Source organism: Ochotona princeps, chromosome 15 (assembly GCF_030435755.1).
Source record: "Ochotona princeps isolate mOchPri1 chromosome 15, mOchPri1.hap1, whole genome shotgun sequence".
NCBI lineage: Eukaryota > Metazoa > Chordata > Mammalia > Lagomorpha > Ochotonidae > Ochotona > Ochotona princeps.
In genome coordinates this window covers 2,240,127-2,259,248 of record NC_080846.1, presented here as the reverse complement: position 1 = coordinate 2,259,248, position 19,122 = coordinate 2,240,127, and the positions used below count along the sequence as shown (strand labels likewise).

General features: G+C 50.7%; 1 protein-coding gene across 1 annotated transcript in view; it reads left to right on the top strand.

Annotated features, from left to right (window-relative positions):
- ATXN10 (ataxin 10) overlaps window positions 1-19,122 on the top strand; it is a 134,888-nt gene that overhangs the window by 60,346 nt on the left and 55,420 nt on the right. The window contains exons 8-9 of the mRNA XM_004589717.3: window positions 4,003-4,111; window positions 6,010-6,176. Of these exons, the coding sequence (XP_004589774.3) occupies window positions 4,003-4,111; window positions 6,010-6,176 (276 nt within the window). The remainder of the gene's footprint in view (window positions 1-4,002; window positions 4,112-6,009; window positions 6,177-19,122) is intronic.

The following is a 19,122-nucleotide window of genomic DNA, read 5'->3' as shown; positions in this document are numbered from 1 at the left end:
TGGTATTGTTAGAATTTTAGAAGCCTTTTGTTTTTAATTGTTTAGATGTAATTTTGTAAGTTACAGAGAGCTATTTTTCCATTCACTAGTTCATTTCCCGTACGGCTGTAATGGCCAGTGCTAGGCTGACTAGGAGCCAGCAGCTTCATGTGGGTCTCCGTGCTGGTGGCCTAGACACTTGCTCGTCCTCCCACTGCTTTCCCAGGGTGTTATCAGGAAGCTGGACTGGAAGTGGAACAGCCGGGACTTGAACTGACACCCAAAAGGAATGCTGACGTTAGAGTTGTCATCTTGACCTCCTACACTGCAGTGCTGGCTCCAGACTTAATTAACTTTGTTTTTAGAACCTCCGGATTTGTTTTTTTGTTTGTTTGTTTGTTTGTTTGTTTTCGTGCCTTTTATATTAGTCTTTGATTTTTTTTGATTGATTGATTTATTTTTTAATATATATTTTTATTATATTATTTCTGTATCTGAGGTGAAGGGGGATATTGAGGGAGAATCCCCACCCAGTCTCCCACCCGCCCAAGGTCCAAGATGTGGGGCATGCTGAGATACTTGCTCAAGTGGTCTTAATAGTCTTCCAGTTATGGATCGCTGCCAGTCACATCCCTCCCAGCTCGATTAGGTCATTGAAGAAGCCACTGATTGTCACAGTCCATCATGGAGTCTTTGTTTGCCCAGTATTTCGCTGCCCAACGTTTAGCTGAGGTGGTTGATTGACCTGTTCCGTCCTCCGTCCTCTCTTAGCCAGGGCTCTGAGTCCAGCAGTTCGATTGGGGAGATCACCAAAGAGACTTAGAGGTATTCCCAGATCAGATTCCCGCATGTTCCAGCTAGTACCGGTTCCGGCACAGTCCATCGCCACAATCAGTTGGTGGTTGCAATCGCTGGGCTGGCTCCATTCTCAGTCCCGACTTGCACTGGAACCAAGGGTGTTGCAGTCCAGCCTGTAGAACCTCCGGATTTGTTAAAAGAGCATAAACTGTAAAATCTTTGCTGAAAAACTGAGTTTTAAACTTGCCTTTTTTATTTAGTAGTCTGCAACCCTGGAGAGTTATTTATGCTCTCTCATGTCCAGTTTCTTTACCTGTAAAATGGATTGTATTTAATTGTAAGCATTAAGTATAGTAAGTGTTACATAGCTACTTTTCCTTAAATGTTAACAATTATGGTATCAATAATTGTATCATTTGTTAGGTTCATATATATATATGTACACACACACATGTATACACCATATACATACATACATACACACACATATATATGTAATCACACATACATATATATTTAAATAGGTGGATCCATTTCTGTGTTTTGAGCTTTCACAGGGGGACCAGTTCAAGTATTAAAAACTGAAGAATCAAAGACCCATGCATTTATGTGCAGTAAAGGAAGGCTTAAATGAATGTACCAATAAATGTAAAAAATGATGTAGGCATAAAGCAATGATTACTTGCAAATCTAGCCACATAAAATTAAGCTGCGGGCCCGGCATAGTAGTCTAGCTACTAAAGTACTCGCCCTGCACACACCAGGATCCCGCATGAGCACCGGTTCTAATCCTAGCGGCCCCACTTCTCATTTGGCCCCCTGCTTGTAGCCTGGGAAAGCCTTTGAGGACGGCCCAAAGCCTTGGGACCCTGCACCCATGTGGGGGACCCTGAAGAAACTCCAGAAAGGAGGAGATAAGAGGATTAACTGCATCCAGCCTCCCAACTGCCTCAGTACCGGGAGGTGGGGGACAGCCACCCGATGTCACCCCAGGGTCCCTGTGTGAGGAGGTGGAGGACAGCCACCCGATGTCACCCCAGGGTCCCTGTGTGAGGAGGTGGGGGACAGCCACCCAATGTCACCCCAGGGTCCCTTGTGTGGAGCATGCTCTGAGGGCTCTGCTTACATGATTTTAGTAGTTCTGAAATGCTCTTGATCTCGCCAGTCCAAGGATAAGGAAATCTTTCCAAGGTCCATTGGCTGATATAGTCCACCTTAGAGTCTGCATTTATCCGGAGATTTGATGCCAATGCTCACTGGAGTAGTCGACCGATTTGTTCTGCCCTCCATCCTCTGCTGAGGTACCAGGTCTCCTCTGCAGGCCCCAATGGACTGCCATATCCTCCATGTGTGTCTATATGCTGTCCACTGCTTCCTCTGTGTCACTGAGGAGCCCAGCTCTGACACATGCAGTCCAAGGTCATACCACAGATCCTGCAATTCTCCCCATGGTTGGAGTTTTGAGTCCAGTGGTTTAGTTGGAGGGGATCCCTATAGAAACCTTCTCTGTGGTGATCCCAGACTTGATTATTGTGTGTGCTTGCCATTATAGGGTCTGGCTCTGTCTGTCCATCACATCAGCCTTTACACACTGGTGGTTGCAATTGCTGGGTCAGTGCTTTCTCCAACCCCATCTCCTACACAAACTGATGGGTGCTACAGCCCACCCAACCCTGCCCACCACACACTCGATCATCACAAACCAGCAGGAGCTGCAGCCTAGTCAGAGGGACCCCCAGTTACTCCCATTAGGCCCACCCCAGCCTTGGTTCCTGTGCTTGCCAGTATGTGCAGTAGACTGGTCCAGTTTGTCCCATATCCCATTCAGCTCTAATTTATGTCAGTGGGCATTGAAGTCGAACTCAACCCAACTGATCCCCTGTGCAGCCCACACTTGTGCTGGCAGGTGTCATTGCCTGTTTAGCCAGGCCTGCTAGTCCTGGTTCTCATGCCCACCAGTGAGAGTTGCAGCCCGTTAGAGAGGTACCCACAGTTTCCCTACTGGGCCCATTCCTGGTCTTAGATCTTGCACTCTCTAGGTGGTTCTGCAATCCAGCTTGACAGGATTTGCCCCCATTCCCTGTACTTGACAGCTGTTGCTGCGGCAAAGCCCAACCGGGCTATATCCACTCTGGCTTATGTGTGCACCAGTTGGTACGGTTGGTTAGCCCAGCCTGACCCTTCCCCTTAACCCAGCTCACATGCAGGGCAACAAGTGTTGTAGCCTTGCCTGGGCTGGTCTGCCCCATCCCAGCTCTCACGCTCACCAGTGGGAGCAGTGGTCCAGGGGGGGAGTCCCCCCAGCCTCCCTACGAGGCTCCCATTCCCCTCCCTGCCCCCGCATCCCCCACTGGGTCTCACATGTGCTGGTGGGCACTGCAGCCCAGTCTGGCATGGCCTGCCTCACCTTGCCAGTGGGTGCTATAGCCTGGCCTACCCCAAGTTCCACCTGTTGCTGATGGATGCTGCAGCCTAGCCCAGCCCAGCCAACCCCCAGGCTCAGCGCCAGCATGAGCTGGCTGGTGTTGAGGCCCAACCTGGATTGTCGTATACCCTGTTCTGGTTCTCTCTGATCTGCTGGTGGGTGCTATGGACTGGCCCAGCCTGTCCTGCCACCAGACCTGACCCAGATGCATGTGAGCAGGAACTGTAACCTGGCCTGGTCTGGGCTGCTCCTAGCTTTGATTCCTGCGCTCACCTGCAGGGACTGTGTCTGGATGGAGGACTTCCCCAGGCTCCTCCAGCAGGTCTCCTCCCAGTAAGTCATGGTTATTTCAACCATGGTGCGTTACAGGATTCCTGTTGGTAAGAAATTAATGTAATTCAGGGGATACTTGCATCTTTGAAGTAGAATGCATATGCTGGGATTGTCTTAAAAAGAAAATATTTGCATAGATGTGATGCTATGAGCTAGTGGTTTTGAATGTTCACGTCACTGGTGGGAGGCATTTTTGCTGGGATGATGACTTTTCTGTTTATTCCACGAAGACATGATGACACATAATTTTACGTCCTTGGTGGCAGATGTCTATGGTTTGTCAAGATGATTATTTGTGCTGTAGTTAACATTTCAGTTTCAGTCTTTGAAATTTGGTGTCCTGTCAAGTTGTGCTTCAAGCACTGATGTTTTACAGTATTTGTTGTGATATTTCTCTGAAGTTGTGTATACCACGGAGATCATTAGCTTCAGATGTACTGAGAAGTTCTATTTCCTCTTCTTTTTAGGAGGTCCTGGCGACCGTTAGGCTCCTGGATGTCCTCTGTGAAATGACTGCTAACACTGAGCTGGTTGGCTACCTGCAGGTTTACCCTGGCTTGCTGGAAAAAGTGATTGGTGAGTCAAACATGGCATGCAGGGTTCTTGGTAAGAAGTCTTGGATTTGGCATGTTGTAGTGCAAATTCCAGCACGAGTCCTTGAATTGCCGTGTGTCCTACACCCTCCGAGAGGACTCGGTGGTGTTCGGGGGCAGCTCAGGCTGAGAGCCACAGGATGGAGATGCTGTGGCTGTCTCTTCACTTTCCTTCTGTTGGTCTGCGGGGCCCTTGGCAGGCAGGTGGGGCTCAGCAGGCTTGCTCTGCAGGACACGCAGGGAGGTGTGTTCCTTTGCAGAAGGTGTCGCAGGGGGGCAGGACAGGTCTTGACGATGGTCACATATCGGTAAGTTTTCTCCAGTTGTATGCATTGAGCACCTAGACAAGGGCTTCACACATCTGACTCTTGGAAGAAAACTTGAAGTCATTGGTTGTCATATTCCATCTTTGCTGAAGAGCTGTTGGCAGAATGATTCAGGACGGCATCCCTGTCATGAGCCATGCCTGAGTGCGCTCCTCCCTGCTGGCGTGGATGCTCTCTGGAAGGACTTCGTCTCGAGGCCTGAATGTGAAAGAAGGGGCTGTAGATGAGTCACAGTGAGCTCCAGGAGCTCTTGGGAATGCTGTCAGGTTCTGTTTGGAATGTGACACGTTTAGTTAAAATTGAAACACAAGCGGTGGACCTGAACAGCTGTTAGCCACTGTGGAGGGCTGCAGGAGGACAGAGCTGGGCAGGTACCAAGTTACCTGGTTCTGTGAGCCAGCTGTCTCACCAGACAGTTCAACAGGCTTGCTGAGGTTAAATTCTGTAGACATCCTAGATGCACCTCTGGGAGATGGTGTACTTTCCCAGGCTGCCTAGAGGATCCCTAAGCTTGACAGTGTGTTTTCCGAGTGCAGCTGAAACGTGTGGAGGACACACTCTGACATCTGACTTTTTGCCCAGTGAAGGGAATGAAAAGCAAGATGGGCCTGTGTTCAGCTTAGCTGCCCGCGGTTGCCAGATGAGCTCTTTCGTGGAGAAGGAATACTAGAAACCTTACCATGAAGAAGATGCTGAAGGCGCGGTGGCCTAGCAGCTAGAGTCCTTACCTTGTATGCGGTGGAATCCCATATGGGCGCCGGTTCTAATCCTGGTGACCCCGCCTCCCATCCAGCTCCCTGCTTGTGGCCTGGGAAAGCGTCGAGGACGGCCCAAAGCCTTGGGACCCTGCACCCGTGTTGGAGATTAAGAGGAGGCTCCGGGCTTCGGATTGGCTCAGCTCCAGCCATTGCGGCCGCTTGGGGAGTGCATCAACATACGGAAGATCTTCCTCTCCATCTTTCTTCCTTTCTGTATATCTGACTCTCCAATAAAAAAAAAAAAAAGAATAAATCTTTAAAGGAAAAAGATGCAGGAGAACTGTAGAACTGTTACCTCACTTTTCTTTTTGAAAAAAAGTAGAAAATCCATATAAGGGTATTTGTGACTCATCTTGCAAATCTGAGGCAGAAAGTTTGAAGAAAAAGTGGAAGGGCCTTCTGCTTGTTTCTGAGGGCCAGCATTGGTGTCGTGTGTAGGAGAGCATTCGAATGTCTTTGTCCCCCATTGGAGTCCTGGGTTTGCGTCCCAGCTCCAGCTCTGACACTGGTGGCCTGCCAGTGCCTGCAAGGCAGCGATGGTGGCTCCCTGGGTTGGGTTGCTGCCACCCCCAGGGGGACCCTGGATGGCATTCCTCACTGCTAGCTTGAGCCTCAGCCCAGTCCTAGTCATCGCAGGCCTGTGGAAAATGAGCCAAGCACGTAGGGATTCTACCTCTATCTGTTGAATAAATAAATTGAATTTTAGACCATTAAAATAAGTGAGATTTGTTTTGGAAAGTTAGCACAAAATGCTAAACATTTTTCCATGGAAAACAAAGTTTCTGTTTTTGTTATAGATCTTTTACGACTGGTTCATGTAGCTGGGAAAGACACCAGAGACCTCTTCAGTACCTCTGGCAGTGTAGACACAGGCGAAGTCTCCAGTGCGGCTGATGGGTTCAAGTCTCACCTCATACGTCTCATTGGGAATCTGTGTTACAAAAACAAAGATAACCAAGACAAGGTAGGTGGTGGGTAATGTGTCATACATGCATGACTTTGTTTATTTAGTGTATTCAGGTTTTTGGAGTGAAAGCTGAGGTCTTAGGAAGTAGGTTGAGAGAGATAACATGTGTTTAATGTACCATAAACATGATACATACATAAACATAGCACATAAACTCGTGTTACCTGTTTTCCCAAGTAAGCGCTTCATGCCTGCTGCTCTCTGGGTTTGTCACTGGTGTCCGTGGAGTGTTTTTCCTCAGTGTGTCTGAACCAGCCTCCTTTCTTGTGGGTGGTTGATTTTCTGCCCGAGCTCGAGCATTTCAGCTGTCTCAGGTCATGGAGATGAGTGTCAGTAAACGCAGATCTTTAGAAGTTGAGAGAAAGTAAGAGGCATTTCATAACCACCAGCTCTACAAGAAAGAAAGCAAAACAGCTTGTGTCTGTGCTCTGGGCGACAGCACCACCTGCTTGTGTTCTAGGTGTTTCAAATGGGCAAAATGTGTGAGTATGAGCTGTAGGAACTCAGGAGTGTGCATCTAGAACCCTCTTGAACAACTTAGCAGCAATTACCTTGATCATGTGAGGGACTGTTTGTAAAAGATAGCAATAAAATACTCATGGGACAGACATTCTTGTTTTCTCAGAAGTTTACTTTGGGTTACATTTATTTTATTTCATTAAATATATCTTTGGCAGATTGTATTTTCCGTGGTAACTGCAAAAATATTTGTTATATCACATTGTTTTCACTTTGATGTCGCTACTCCCATATCCAGGGTTGGCATCCTGTGCTCTGTGCCCTGGAAGGAGGCAGGGGCTAGGACTGCCACAGACATTATCCAGGGCAGGGGTGATCCTGGCCCACTCCCTGTGCAGCCCTCAGCCAGGCTGGAGCTTCTGTTTCTGGCTGCTTGTTAGTCGCTGGCATCTGTGATCAGCAGATCCCCAGGTTCGCCTGGCTGTGGTTTGGTGTGTCCACTGGAAGGACAGAGGAGCTGGGCAGGGAGTGGGGCAGACGTGGGCAGAGCTCCTGAGAGTAGCCCGTGGAGCAGGTGGTGACTGGAATAGTTCTTGTGGAGGCTGGAAAATGAGTTCTTTCATTGTTACATGTAGACGTAAAGATAAGACTGCTAATTCCCCTTGGAAAACTACTGGACTGATTTTTGTAAAACATGACAGAGAATGAAACACTTACACCTTGGTAATGACAAAGCTTGCATTTCTTGAGGAGCACAGAAGAGGTGGTTTTTCTTGTGTTTAACTATGCTATTGTTGCCAATTTGGATTGCCTTCTTATGGGAAAAAAAAATGTAGTAACCATTAAAAGGCTTATGAAATGATTCGCTGAAGTCAGGATCGGATTGCACCATGGGTAAATACAGAGGGTGCCCAAGTGCCGGTGTGGAGAGCCCACTAGGCTCCCGGGAAGCCTGCGCTGTGTCTGCTCGGACAGTCACTAAGAGCCCCACTGATTTCTGAGCAAACACTTCAGGTGCTTATGAAGGAGCTCATTCTTTGATTATGAGAATTCCTGTTTCCCCCATTTTCTTACTTGTGCCAACAAAACCCAAACCTAAAAGAATGACCTTTGGCTCCCCACCCCCCACCCTTGTTCCACAGACTCTGAGACAACACTAAAATTTTACTTTGAGTGTGCTAGAAGCTTCTTTTTTCTTGTAGCCAACTCCTAATTTCAGCTGGATGCTATGATTATTTGCTTAGGTCATTGCTGCCCAAGGGATGGAGTTCATCCTAACACTCAGGTTTAGGGAAAGGTGGGGAGTCGACAGGGAGAGATCTTCATCAGGGAATCATTACTTCTCACCGTGTTGTCTGGGTGGATTGTCCCACTGACACCCAAATTAGGACCTAGTGGGAAATTTGGTTGTGTCTTTGCTCCAAGACTAAAGATCTGAGTCAGGACTTTAGTATTTGTAAAATCTAGGCTAATTTGGGTTCATCCTTCACCCAAAAGAATGGGAGTGATGATTGATCGGCTTCGTGTCTCTTGTGTTCCTTAGAGAGTTACAGGTATTATCAACTTTAATCTGTGTGTCAGGCTTGCAAAGCAGGTTCTGCTAACCACATTTTCACGAGAGGCCTTGCAGGGAGTGAACGGCAGGTCCCGGTGTGGAGTGTGGGTTTGTTTACCTGTGCATTCCCAGGCCTCATTCTGTGCCAGGACTCCTCTACTTGGAGGGCTTTCCAAGAATGGAAGCAAAGCCTTAAAGTAGACCTCCCCAAAAGACTTCAGGACTGTGGGTCCCAGGTCCAGGGCGCATGACTAGCCAGCACGTGAGACTTCATCATTGGAGCCTGGAGCTCCGGCGCTCCTCTCCTCTCTACTCCCCTTCACCAGCTTGTTGGGTGGGAGCTGGCACATGCTGAGTCTTCGGCGTAGACTGGTGAGGCAGTCCCTCCTGTGAGGCATCTACTGGGAAGCGCATGTGCACCATACTAGCCTTTTGAGCCAGAATTCTAAAACTGGTTCCCACACAAATGTTTCTAGAGCCTTTGTGTGCTGTGCAGTTTCTTTCAAGTGCAGTTAAAAATATTTATTTATTTATTTGAAAGGCAGAGTCATAGACAAATAGAGAAATCTCCCACCTGCTGGTTCACTCCCAGGTGGCTGCAGAAAGCAGGACTTGACTGGGCTGGAGCCAGGACTCAGGACCTCCATCCTGGCCTCATAGGTGACAGCAGTGCAGGCTTGAGCTGCTAGGCTTTCCCATGCACTCTGCAGTGGAACACAGGCATTGCAAGCTTCCTCACTCTGCCCAGCTCTAGCCCCAGACAGAAGTTGTGTGAGCCCATGTGTCTCTGCGCCCATCTGGGCAGTTAGTGTGGTGCCCGCCTGGTGGATGTGGGCCTTCCCATCACCGAGTGGTTTTCCAATCTATGTTAGTCTGTTAGAGCCTTACGACCCTTCAGTGGAAAGGGCGGGAATGTGGGAAGGACCCTCATCAATTTCTACAGGAAGAACCCATGGCTGCAGTTAGAACTCGGGGCTTGCTGTGTGTGCTGGGGAGGACAGTCCTCCGTGGCTGCAGTTAGAACTTGGGGCTTGCTGTGTGTGCTGGGGAGGACAGTCCTCCATGGCTGCAGTTAGAACTCGGGGCTTGCTGTGTGCTGGGGAGGACAGTCTCATGGGGAGCCTGTGGTCAGAGACGTGGGCTATGGGATTCTGGCTGAAGGTGTCAAAGCACCCCTGCTACACACAGGAGTCTGGAGTTAACGGACAATGATCGTCGTTCTTTAAGATTTATGTCTCTAGATAGCCTTCAGAGCGTCAAGGTGCTTGACTTCAGACTGAAAACCTGCTTGGAAATACATCCTGGCGTGTCCTCCCAGGAGGCCTGAGTGCGTGGTGGAGTGTGCTGTTATGCCTTGTGAGGCGCTGCCAGTCTCCCTTACTGAGGCGCGCTGGGGGTGCTGGTAAACCCCTGCTGACTTCTTTTCTTACCTTGCTTTTTGTGCTCAGCTTGCGTAGTATTTGCTTGGCGTGGCTGTCGCGATTAGTTGATTCTAAACCTTGTGGGCCTCACTGCACGTTCTGTTTTGGTTTCTGTTGTGGGATGTACGTGGATATTCGTGTTATAAAGCATTCTTTGGTGCGTCTCTTTCAGGATAAGGAATGTGTGTGGTTTGCTTTCTTCCCCATTCTTCTTTACTTCACTGTTGTCATAACTTCTTGAAGTGGACGCTCTGTTATGAGCAGAACCAGTCAGGACTTTTGTTTCATAAAGCTAAGCGCAGTTGGGTCCTATGGTAGGTGAGTTTTCGCTTGTCTGAGTGTTCTCCACGCTGACTTCCACAGTGGCTGTGCCAGTCGGGTTGGGCAGATGGGTGATGTGGTTTATCTGCCTTGTTTCCCGCCAAGCGTTGTATGACTGTCGTGGGCAATGCACCGTGCAGTCATGGGTCTGCCCACCTTTTGTGGCAGTGCCCTGGTTCTGTCCACTTCCTCTCTGTCGTCCTGATAGACACAAGTCCCAGCGCCCCCACATCAGCATGATTAGCTCATGTGTCGCTTGTGTAAACATGGAAAGTGTTTGTGCACCCCAGACTGCATTTTTAAAATGTCAGTAGTGTATGTAAGATAAAATCCCCTCCAATTCAGAATTATCACTTAGGGAGACAGACTCCGTTAGATCTGTTTCACACATTGCACTGTCCCTGGCATCTAAATGCTGCCTGGCACAGCATAGGCATTTGATATGGTTTTGAGTTAGAATTTATTGTAAAGGACTCTTGCTGGACACCCAGTGTGTCAGATAGCATTTAGGTGCTGAGGAGATGAGGCAGGCGGGGCTTGTCCCTGACCTCAGATTGTTTGATGCACGACTCGGACCTCACCGTAGTTTGAAAACCCTCTGCATTTAGAAGAAATCATTTTTGCTTTTGGATCTTTTCCTCGTTAGAGATGAGTGGTCTCTGCAAATGCATAAAGCTGCTTCATTTCCGTGTTTCCCCAGTGTGTGTCTTGAACCAAATCAGAAGGCAGCACCTCATGAAGTTTTGGCCCCGTAGTCTGTCCCAGGTACCTTACTTTAATGTAGGTTTTTGCAGGAAGTGAAGTTAAAGCAAGTATCAGAACTTCAGGGTTTTTTTTTTTTTTGTCATTTTGACCACAAATGGTTTTGAGTTCAGTATCTTTTTGGTTATTTTACGGTATAAAGAGCTTAAGTGTTTTGTGTGGAGTCTAAAGTCTGTTCTACCTCAGTTCTGAGAGTTGGTTCAGTAGCTTTTAAATTGCAGACATATATCTTGTCTTGGTTCGACCGTGTGTTTTTTTTTCCTCTGACAGAAGCAAGTCTCACGGAATCCTGGCTTATTGATTTCAAGATTGAATGTGCAGGCAAGATCTGGCTTGCTTAGAATTCCACTTCTTTGTAATGTAATCCCAGTTCAAGAAATATGTCAAAATCCATAAATCAAGCTGTCACCATTAGTTTCCTGAACGTACAGTTCCTGTTACAGTAAATGAAACTAAAATTCCTGTCTACAGGACACCTATCATGGTTTAGTTTGTTTCAGCTGTAAATTTTTGTTTTAAAGACCTAAAAGATGTTCTATCATTTGACTCCAAAACCTTTTTTTTCTGTGTCTCCTTGTATCAGCCTGTTCTTTGCAGGAAACACAAGGCAAGAACTATGCTAATCACATAAATACAATGTAGCGATGTACCTTTGTCTGTTTATTGCATGCTAGCCAGGTGCCAGGCCCTTGACTCCGCCTGCCTGGTGGAATTCCCACCCTGTGTGTTCCTCCTCCACAGGCTGCAGGCTCCCTGGAGGCAGCCAGAGCACTTTCACATTGCTTTCACACTGCCTGCTACGCCTGGCATGTGCCATAGTGGAATCATGGGAGGGGTGCTTGTGCCTGTCCTGCTTTCAGTGGCTTGCATGGATGGCAGCAGGCAGAGGTCTGGTTCTTCCCGTTCTTACTCCACATCCCTGCCACAGGTCCCTCGGGATCTGTGGCCAGCTCTGTGTGACTCTGCTGAGTGTCTTCCCAACCCAGTCAGTCCTGGCAGATGCAGATCCGGCTCTCAATTCCTGCCCAGCATTCCTCATTGTAGTATGGAGAGGAGGTAATATGGTTTCCTTGGTGTTGGTGGGGAAGGCCACATGTCAGGACACACACTTGCAAAAGCGTCATTTGCCCCACATTGTACAGAGAGGAAGATGCTGGGGAGGAGCCTACTGCTTGATGGAGCCCCCTTCCGGCTGTCAGGCTGCTGTGCGGGACTTGACCATAGCACCTGGTGGAGCCCTTCCGGCTGTCAGGCTGCTGTGTGGGGGCCTGACCGTGGCACCTGGTGGAGCCCTTCCGGCTGTCAGGCTGCTATGTGGGGCCTGACTGTGGCACCTGGTGGAGCCCCATTCCAGCTATCAGGCTGCTGTGTGGGGCCTGACCGTGGCACCTGGTGGAGTCCCATTCCAGCTGTCAGGCTGCTGTGTGGGGCCTGACCGTGGCACCTGGTGGAGTCCCATTCCAGCTATCAGGCTGCTGTGTGGGGCCTGACCATGGCACCTGGTGGAGTCCCATTCCAGCTGTCAGGCTGCTGTGCGGGACCTGACCGTGGCACCTGGTGGAGCCCCATTCCAGCTGTCAGGCTGCTGTGCAGAACCTGATGGGCCATGTCCAGGTAGCAGCGCCTGACAGAGACTCAGGAAGGGATGGCCACTTCACAAGCAGAGTGACCCTGTTCCTGGATGCAAACATGGGGTTTGGTGAAGATGTTCATTATTTTGTTACTTAGCCAATTGAAGTTTCACTGGCAGGGACCACCCAGAATAAACACAATAATTGGGAGAGTTGGTTTAACAAAATATGTTTGCAAAAGGAAAATGGTCTAGAATTCCTGCTTTTCTCTTTGAGAATATTCTGTTTGTTGGTGACTAAAGTGATCTTTTTGCTACACTTTCAGAGTCTCTGCACCATCCCAGGCCTGCCCCAGGCCAGCATTGGTGAGCCTTTGTAGCTATCCCTTCAGTTACAGTGGTAGGATGTGGAGAGGTTTACTAACTAAAATCATACAGTCTCTGGGACGACCGTGTGTGTGTGAGAAAGAGAGAGAGAGAGAGAGAGAGAGAGAGACCCATAGACTCTGCTTTCAGGGCTGCCGGCGTGCCTTGCCCTGCAGAGGCCAGGGCTGCCGGCATGCCTTCCCCTACAGAGGCCAGGGCTGCCAGCGTGCCTTGCCCTGCAGAGGCCGGGGCTGCCGGCGTGCCTTCCTCTACAGAGGCCTGGGCTGCCGGCGTGCCTTGCCCTGCAGAGGCCGGGGCTGCTGGCGTGCCTTGCCCTGCAGAGGCCGGGGCTGCCGGACGCCCTTTTGCTGAGGGCCTGAGTCCCTGAGAACCCTGCCGCTCCCATGGTTGATGGCAGTCAACGTTTTCTGACACTGCGAGATCTCTCTGTCTCCCCAGGCCTCATGTCTTTGGTTAAATAAGAAAAATGCTGTGATTTCAAATGTTGGAAAGTAGTACTCTCCTTTTATTAAAAAAGGTGGGACTATCTGTCACACATCTAAAACAGTTTTGATCTTTAGCATATTTTTTTTTCCTGGCAGCAGCTGAAGTTACATGGGTGAAAGTTATGTTCTTGTGAGACTTTTTTCCTTAGCATTTGAAGCTGTTGTCTGATTGCTCCTCCGCCCTCTTTCTTTTAAACTGTTTGCTGTCTTGTTCTAGTAGAATTGATTTTGAACACATCATATTCCAATAGAACAAGAGTGATAAAAAGCAGCAAGTGTGCTACGTTGGCAGGGGGCGAGAGTGCCTCGTTCGCTTCAGCTGGTACGTGTTTGCCAAATGGCACATGAGCTGGTTTTCTAGACCTGGGGAGTGCACAGATAGATCTGACCCAGTGCTCTCTCTAGGGATTCATAGTGCGATAAAGAAGACAAGGCATGCAAATTTATTGTTTGAGCCTAGAGGGTCAGTGATGTGTGAGAGGTATCCTGACCTGGTAGTTGAAGCGAGTGCTCCAGGTGCTTGTTACAAAAGAGGATCTGGGCCCCAGGATCAGGCCTGGAAGGGTGAGGAGTACGGCAGGGGGAGGAGAAGGACCACCTTGCAGGCTGTGCAACTCCTGAGACCAGGTGTGGGACTGGGGGCCGAAAATGGTTGCCTGCAGGAGAGTGGCTGCGAGGTGGCTGTGCACACCTTGCCGGAGGCCAGGCCACCTTAGCACACTCCTGGTTTTAACTGATTTCGAGAAGTCCTTTCGGGTGTTTCACAGGCAATGGCTCACTCTGCGCTGTCTCTGTGTCTTTAATGGGTGAAGACGAACTCTCCTTGGAGGCTGCTTCCTGGGCCTGAAGCCCCCAAGCTGGCTTCTCTCACCCTCTCTGTGTCTTTAATGGGTGAAGATGAACTCTCCTTGGAGGCTGCTTCCTGGGCCTGAAGCCCCCGAGCTGGCTCCTCTCACCCTCTGTGTCGGCCTGAAGCCCCCGAGCTGGCTCCTCTCACCCTCTGTGTGTCGGCCTGAAGCCCCCGAGCTGGCTCCTCTCACCCTCTGTGTCGGCCTGAAGCCCCCGAGCTGGCTCCTCTCACCCTCTGTGTCGGCCTGAAGCCCCTGAGCTGGCTCCTCTCACCCTGTGTGTGTGTCGGCCTGAAGCCTCGGAGCTGGCTCCTCTCACCCTCTGTGTCGGCCTGAAGCCCCCGAGCTGGCTGCTCTCACCCTGTGTGTGTGTCGGCCTGAAGCCCCCGAGCTGGCTCCTCTCACCCTGTGTGTGTGTCGGCCTGAAGCCCCCAAGCTGGCTGCTCTCACCCTGTGTGTCGGCCTGAAGCCCCCAGCTGGCTGCTCTCACCCTGTGTGTGTGTCGGCCTGAAGCCCCCAGCTGGCTCCTCTCACCCTGTGTGTGTGTCGGCCTGAAGCCCCCAGCTGGCTGCTCTCACCCTCTGTGTCGGCCTGAAGCCCCCGGGGGCTCCTCTCACCCTGTGTGTCGGCCTGAAGCCCCCGAGCTGGCTCCTCTCACCCTCTGTGTCGGCCTGAAGCCCCCGAGCTGGCTCCTCTCACCCTCTGTGTCGGCCTGAAGCCCCCGAGCTGGCTCCTCTCACCCTCTGTGTCGGCCTGAAGCCCCGGGGGCTCCTCTCACCCTGTGTGTCGGCCTGAAGCCCCGGGGGCTCCTCTCACCCTGTGTGTCGGCCTGAAGCCCCGGGGGCTCCTCTCACCCTGTGTGTCGGCCTGAAGCCCCGGGGGCTCCTCTCACCCTCTGTGTCGGCCTGAAGCCCCGGGGGCTCCTCTCACCCTCTGTGTCGGCCTGAAGCCCCCGGGGGCTCCTCTCACCCTCTGTGTCGGCCTGAAGCCCCGGGGGCTCCTCTCACCCTCTGTGTCGGCCTGAAGCCCCCGAGCTGGCTCCTCTCACCCTCTGTGTCGGCCTGAAGCCCCGGGGGCTCCTCTCACCCTGTGTGTCGGCCTGAAGCCCCGGGGGCTCCTCTCACCCTCCCTGACCCTGCTGCCTCCTGCTCCCTTTTCTCTTGCTGTTCTTTTTCCCAGAAATTATGTTTTCAATTTGACCTCGTCTTCCAGGAACGGCTTTTGCCCATGAAGGTCCTGTGGCCCTGGCCTGTGGAGCTGTCTCCACCCCAGGGTTTGTGTCTTGTTTCCATCCACGGGGTCCCAGCTGCCTCTCACAGGGCTTGTGCCAAAGGTTCTGCCACCGCACTGACAGTGCAAGTTGGGACTTTGTGCCAGTTCATGGGAAGGGTCTTAGCCATGTGTCTGGGGGTAGTTGCTGTGGAGTGGCAGTCTGTGGTGGTTCTGTCTGCAGCTGGAGCCTTTTGCCTGTCACCCACTGTTCTTCGTGGGCCAGAGCTGCTTGCTCCTGCCTTGTTGGTGTTGCTGCAGGGCTATGAAAACCCCAGCCTCTTGCCCCTCCAGCTTCTCATTGCTGGTGGGGATGACTCCCAAGGCCCCAGCTGGAGCTGCCGGGGGCCCTAAGCGAGGGGAGCCTCCCCAGCCATCTGTCGTGGTAGCCCCATGCCTGCCTTCCTCCATGTGCTGCATAGGGAATTTCTTCTTTTCTTTCTTTCTTTCTTTCTTTCTTTCTTTCTTTCTTTCTTTCTTTCTTTCTTTCTTTCTTTCTTTCTCTCTCTCTCTCTCTCTTCTCTCTCTCTCTTTCTTTCTGTTCTTTCTTTCTATCTCTCTCTCTCCCCCTCCCTCTCTCTCTCCCTCTCTCCTTCTCTCCCTCTTTCCTTCTCTCCTCCCCTCCCTTCCCCTCTCCTCTCCTCTCCTTTCTTTTCCTTTCCTTTCTTTCTTTTTTTAAACAAAAAAGTCCTTTTAAATTGCAAATGTTTCCGCATACTTCACTAGGCAATCCCTCATACTTTGACTTCTGAGTTTGACTCTTCATCTATGAACTGGAAGTCATTTCTCTTCCTTTGTACGTTGGAAGTCATTGACACTAACAACCACCATGTTCTGCTGTGTCGTGCCTGAGCCGAGTGGGCCGGAGAGGCCAGCCGTGCGCCTGGGAGGAGGAGCTTGTGCCGCGGTGCTGTGAGCAAGTGTGGAGCAGCAGCAGTGCCCTGGGGGTGCCAGGACTGTGCACAGGGTGGCTCAGTGGCCAAGTCCTCACCTTGCATGTGCTGGGATCACATATGGGTGCAGGTTCATGTACCAGCTACTTCATTTCCCATCCAGCTCTCTACTTGTGGCCTGGGAAAGCAGTGGAGGATGGCCCAGAGCCTTGGGACCCTGCACCCATGTGGGAAACCCAAAAGAAGCTCCCGAGTGCTGGCTTCAGATCGGCTAAGCTCCAGCCATTGCAGCTGCTCAGGGAGTGAACCGGAAGATGAAGATCTTTCTGTCTTTTCTTCTCTTTTCTGTAAATCTGCCTTTACAATAAAAATAAATAAATCTTAGGGAAAAAGAGGCAGCACAGGCTGTGATCCCTGCTGGTTCCTTCTCGCTTGCGAGCTGCCAGGTTAGCTTTGCCTCCTGCCAAGCAAAGGTCCTGCTGGCCCCCTCGCGAGCCTGCATCCTTACATTTTGGCAGAAACCTTCTTGCGGCCCTTCCCAGGCCGTGTCTGCACCCCAGAGCAGATCTCCTCCAGCCCTGCAGGTTCTGCTTGGGGCCTGCTGTGCCCTGAGGTCTCCAGCACGAAGTGTTGACATGGTGACATCGCAGTCCGTGCCGCTGCACTCGCACCAGCTTGGGTTTGTGTTGGAGGGGGCACATTCCACCTGTCTGTGCCAGTTAATTAGGTTTAGGAGATATCAGGATGGCAGAGGTGTTGGGAGGGAAGGAGGCAGGCATGTGGCATGGTGCTTCAGATGCCCGTTGCGATGCTGACATTCTGGAGGAGGCAAGCTGAGTGTCCATCCTGATTCTGCTCCCAGTTGCAGCTTCCTGCTAGTGTGCACCTGGAAGGCAGCGAGTGATGGTTTACATTTATGGTGCCTGCTGTTGACCTGGAAGACCTGGATGGAGTTGCAGGCTCCTCGCTCGGCTTGCCCAGCACTGCCATCCACACGCATTTGGGAAATGAACCAGTGTGTGGAAGATCTGTCTGTATTTCAGATAAAATAAATTAGAGCTTAAAAATAAAAAGCATGCTCCTTTAGCTTTGGTAACAATCTGTTTTAAAAAAAAAAGGTCAGAGCGGGCATTTGGTGTAATGATTAAGACACTGGCCATCTGCAGCCCATATAAGATTGCCTGCCTTCAAGGCCTGCTCTCACTTCTGGTGCGGCTTCCTGCACCTTGGCAGGCGGCAGGTGAGGGCTCATGGCTGGCTGGCTACCACCAATGGAGAGAGCTGGAAGGAGTTCCTGGTTCCTGGCTGCGTCCCAATCCATCCCTGGCTATTGCAAGCATTTGGAGAGAAAAAAACCCAATTGATGGATGGTATCTTTTTTTGTGCCTTTTTAAAAAAGGTTTATTTTTATTGAAAGGCAGATATACAGAGAGGAACAGAGGCAGCAAGGAAGAGCTTTCATTGGTTCACTCCCCAAGCGGCTGCAACGGCCAGAGCTGAGCCAGTCCGAAGCCAGGAGCCAGGAGCTTCCTCTAGGTCTCCCATGCAGGTGGAGGGCCCCAGTGTGTTAGGCGGTCCCTCACTGCTTTCCCAGACCACAAGCCTGGAGCTGGATGGAAAGCAGGGCCGCGAGGACATGAACTGGCACCCAAATGGGATCCCCGCACACACAAGGCGAGGATTTTAGCGGCCAGGCTTACATGCCTGGCTTACATGCCCGGCCCTCTTTGTGCCTTTCAAATAAATCTGAATAAATATTGAAGAACATCAAGAAATAAAAAGAAGCGAGGCTGGGCTTCCCTGCCGCATGTGCCCTCTGGCTGGCCCAGGCTCTGCTGCCCTGAGCCTCTCTTGGCAGGACCTCAACCCTGGTGTCATCCAGCACTTTATGCTACTATCAGCAACAGCTTGTCTATATTTGGAGTATGTTGGGGGGGGCAATGTTATTTGTTAACTTGGCTGTGCAGATTGGAAAAAATAAAAATTTAAACCTTGTTAAAGACTGTTTGAAAGCAAGTTACTTCCATAATGAATAATGTTAACAACCATCACAGTAACAAAGTGAGCATTGGGCAGGGCCAACTGTGTCCTGCAGGCCATTGAGCGTCATGGACATGGGTGCGTCATCGTCCTGGTGTTTGCCAGGGTCACACGTGACTGCCTACAGAACCACATGACCTCGGGGCTGCCTGCAGGTCCCTGCTGTGTTCTGTGCTTCTGTAGGCCGGGCTGACAGCCAGAGCCACCTCTCTTCCAATTCTTTGTTACAACCCCAGCTTCAGCATCTGTACAGATTATCCACAGTTTTTCAAATAAGGTGGCTTTTGTTATTTAGATTGTCTTAAAATAATTAATATTTTGGTAAGCCTTGAAAGACTAACATTGCTGAAAGGTTGGGTGGTGGTAATTTTTTTTTTTTTAATTTATTCATTTTATTACAGCCAGATATACACAGAGGAGGAGAGACAGAGAGGAAGATCTTCCGTCCGATGATTCACTCCCCAAGTGAGCCGCAACGGGCCGATGCGCGCCGATCCGATGCCGGGAACCTGGAACCTCTTCCGGGTCTCCCACGCGGGTGCAGTGTCCCAAAGCATTGGGCCGTCCTCAACTGCTTTCCCAGGCCACAAGCAGGGAGCTGGATGGGAAGTGGAGCTGCCGGGATTAGAACCGGCGCCCATATGGGATCCCGGGGCTTTCAAGGCGAGGACTTTAGCCGCTAGACCACGCCGCCGGGCCCGGGTGGTGGTAATTTTTATGAGCATGGTGGTAACATATATTCAAAAGAGCTGAGAGAATGTGTGTTCGTTACTCGTTTAAGGAAAAGTGAACCATTGTGCTTAAAGAAGACAGCTGCATTAATTAAAAGTTTCATGTTTATTGTTAGGGGTCCTTCAGGTGGTGTCTTCTGTCCTCCTGCTGAGACTTTGGAGAAGCCCCACCCCTGCTGGCCCAGGTGCTCTGAGTTGGAGT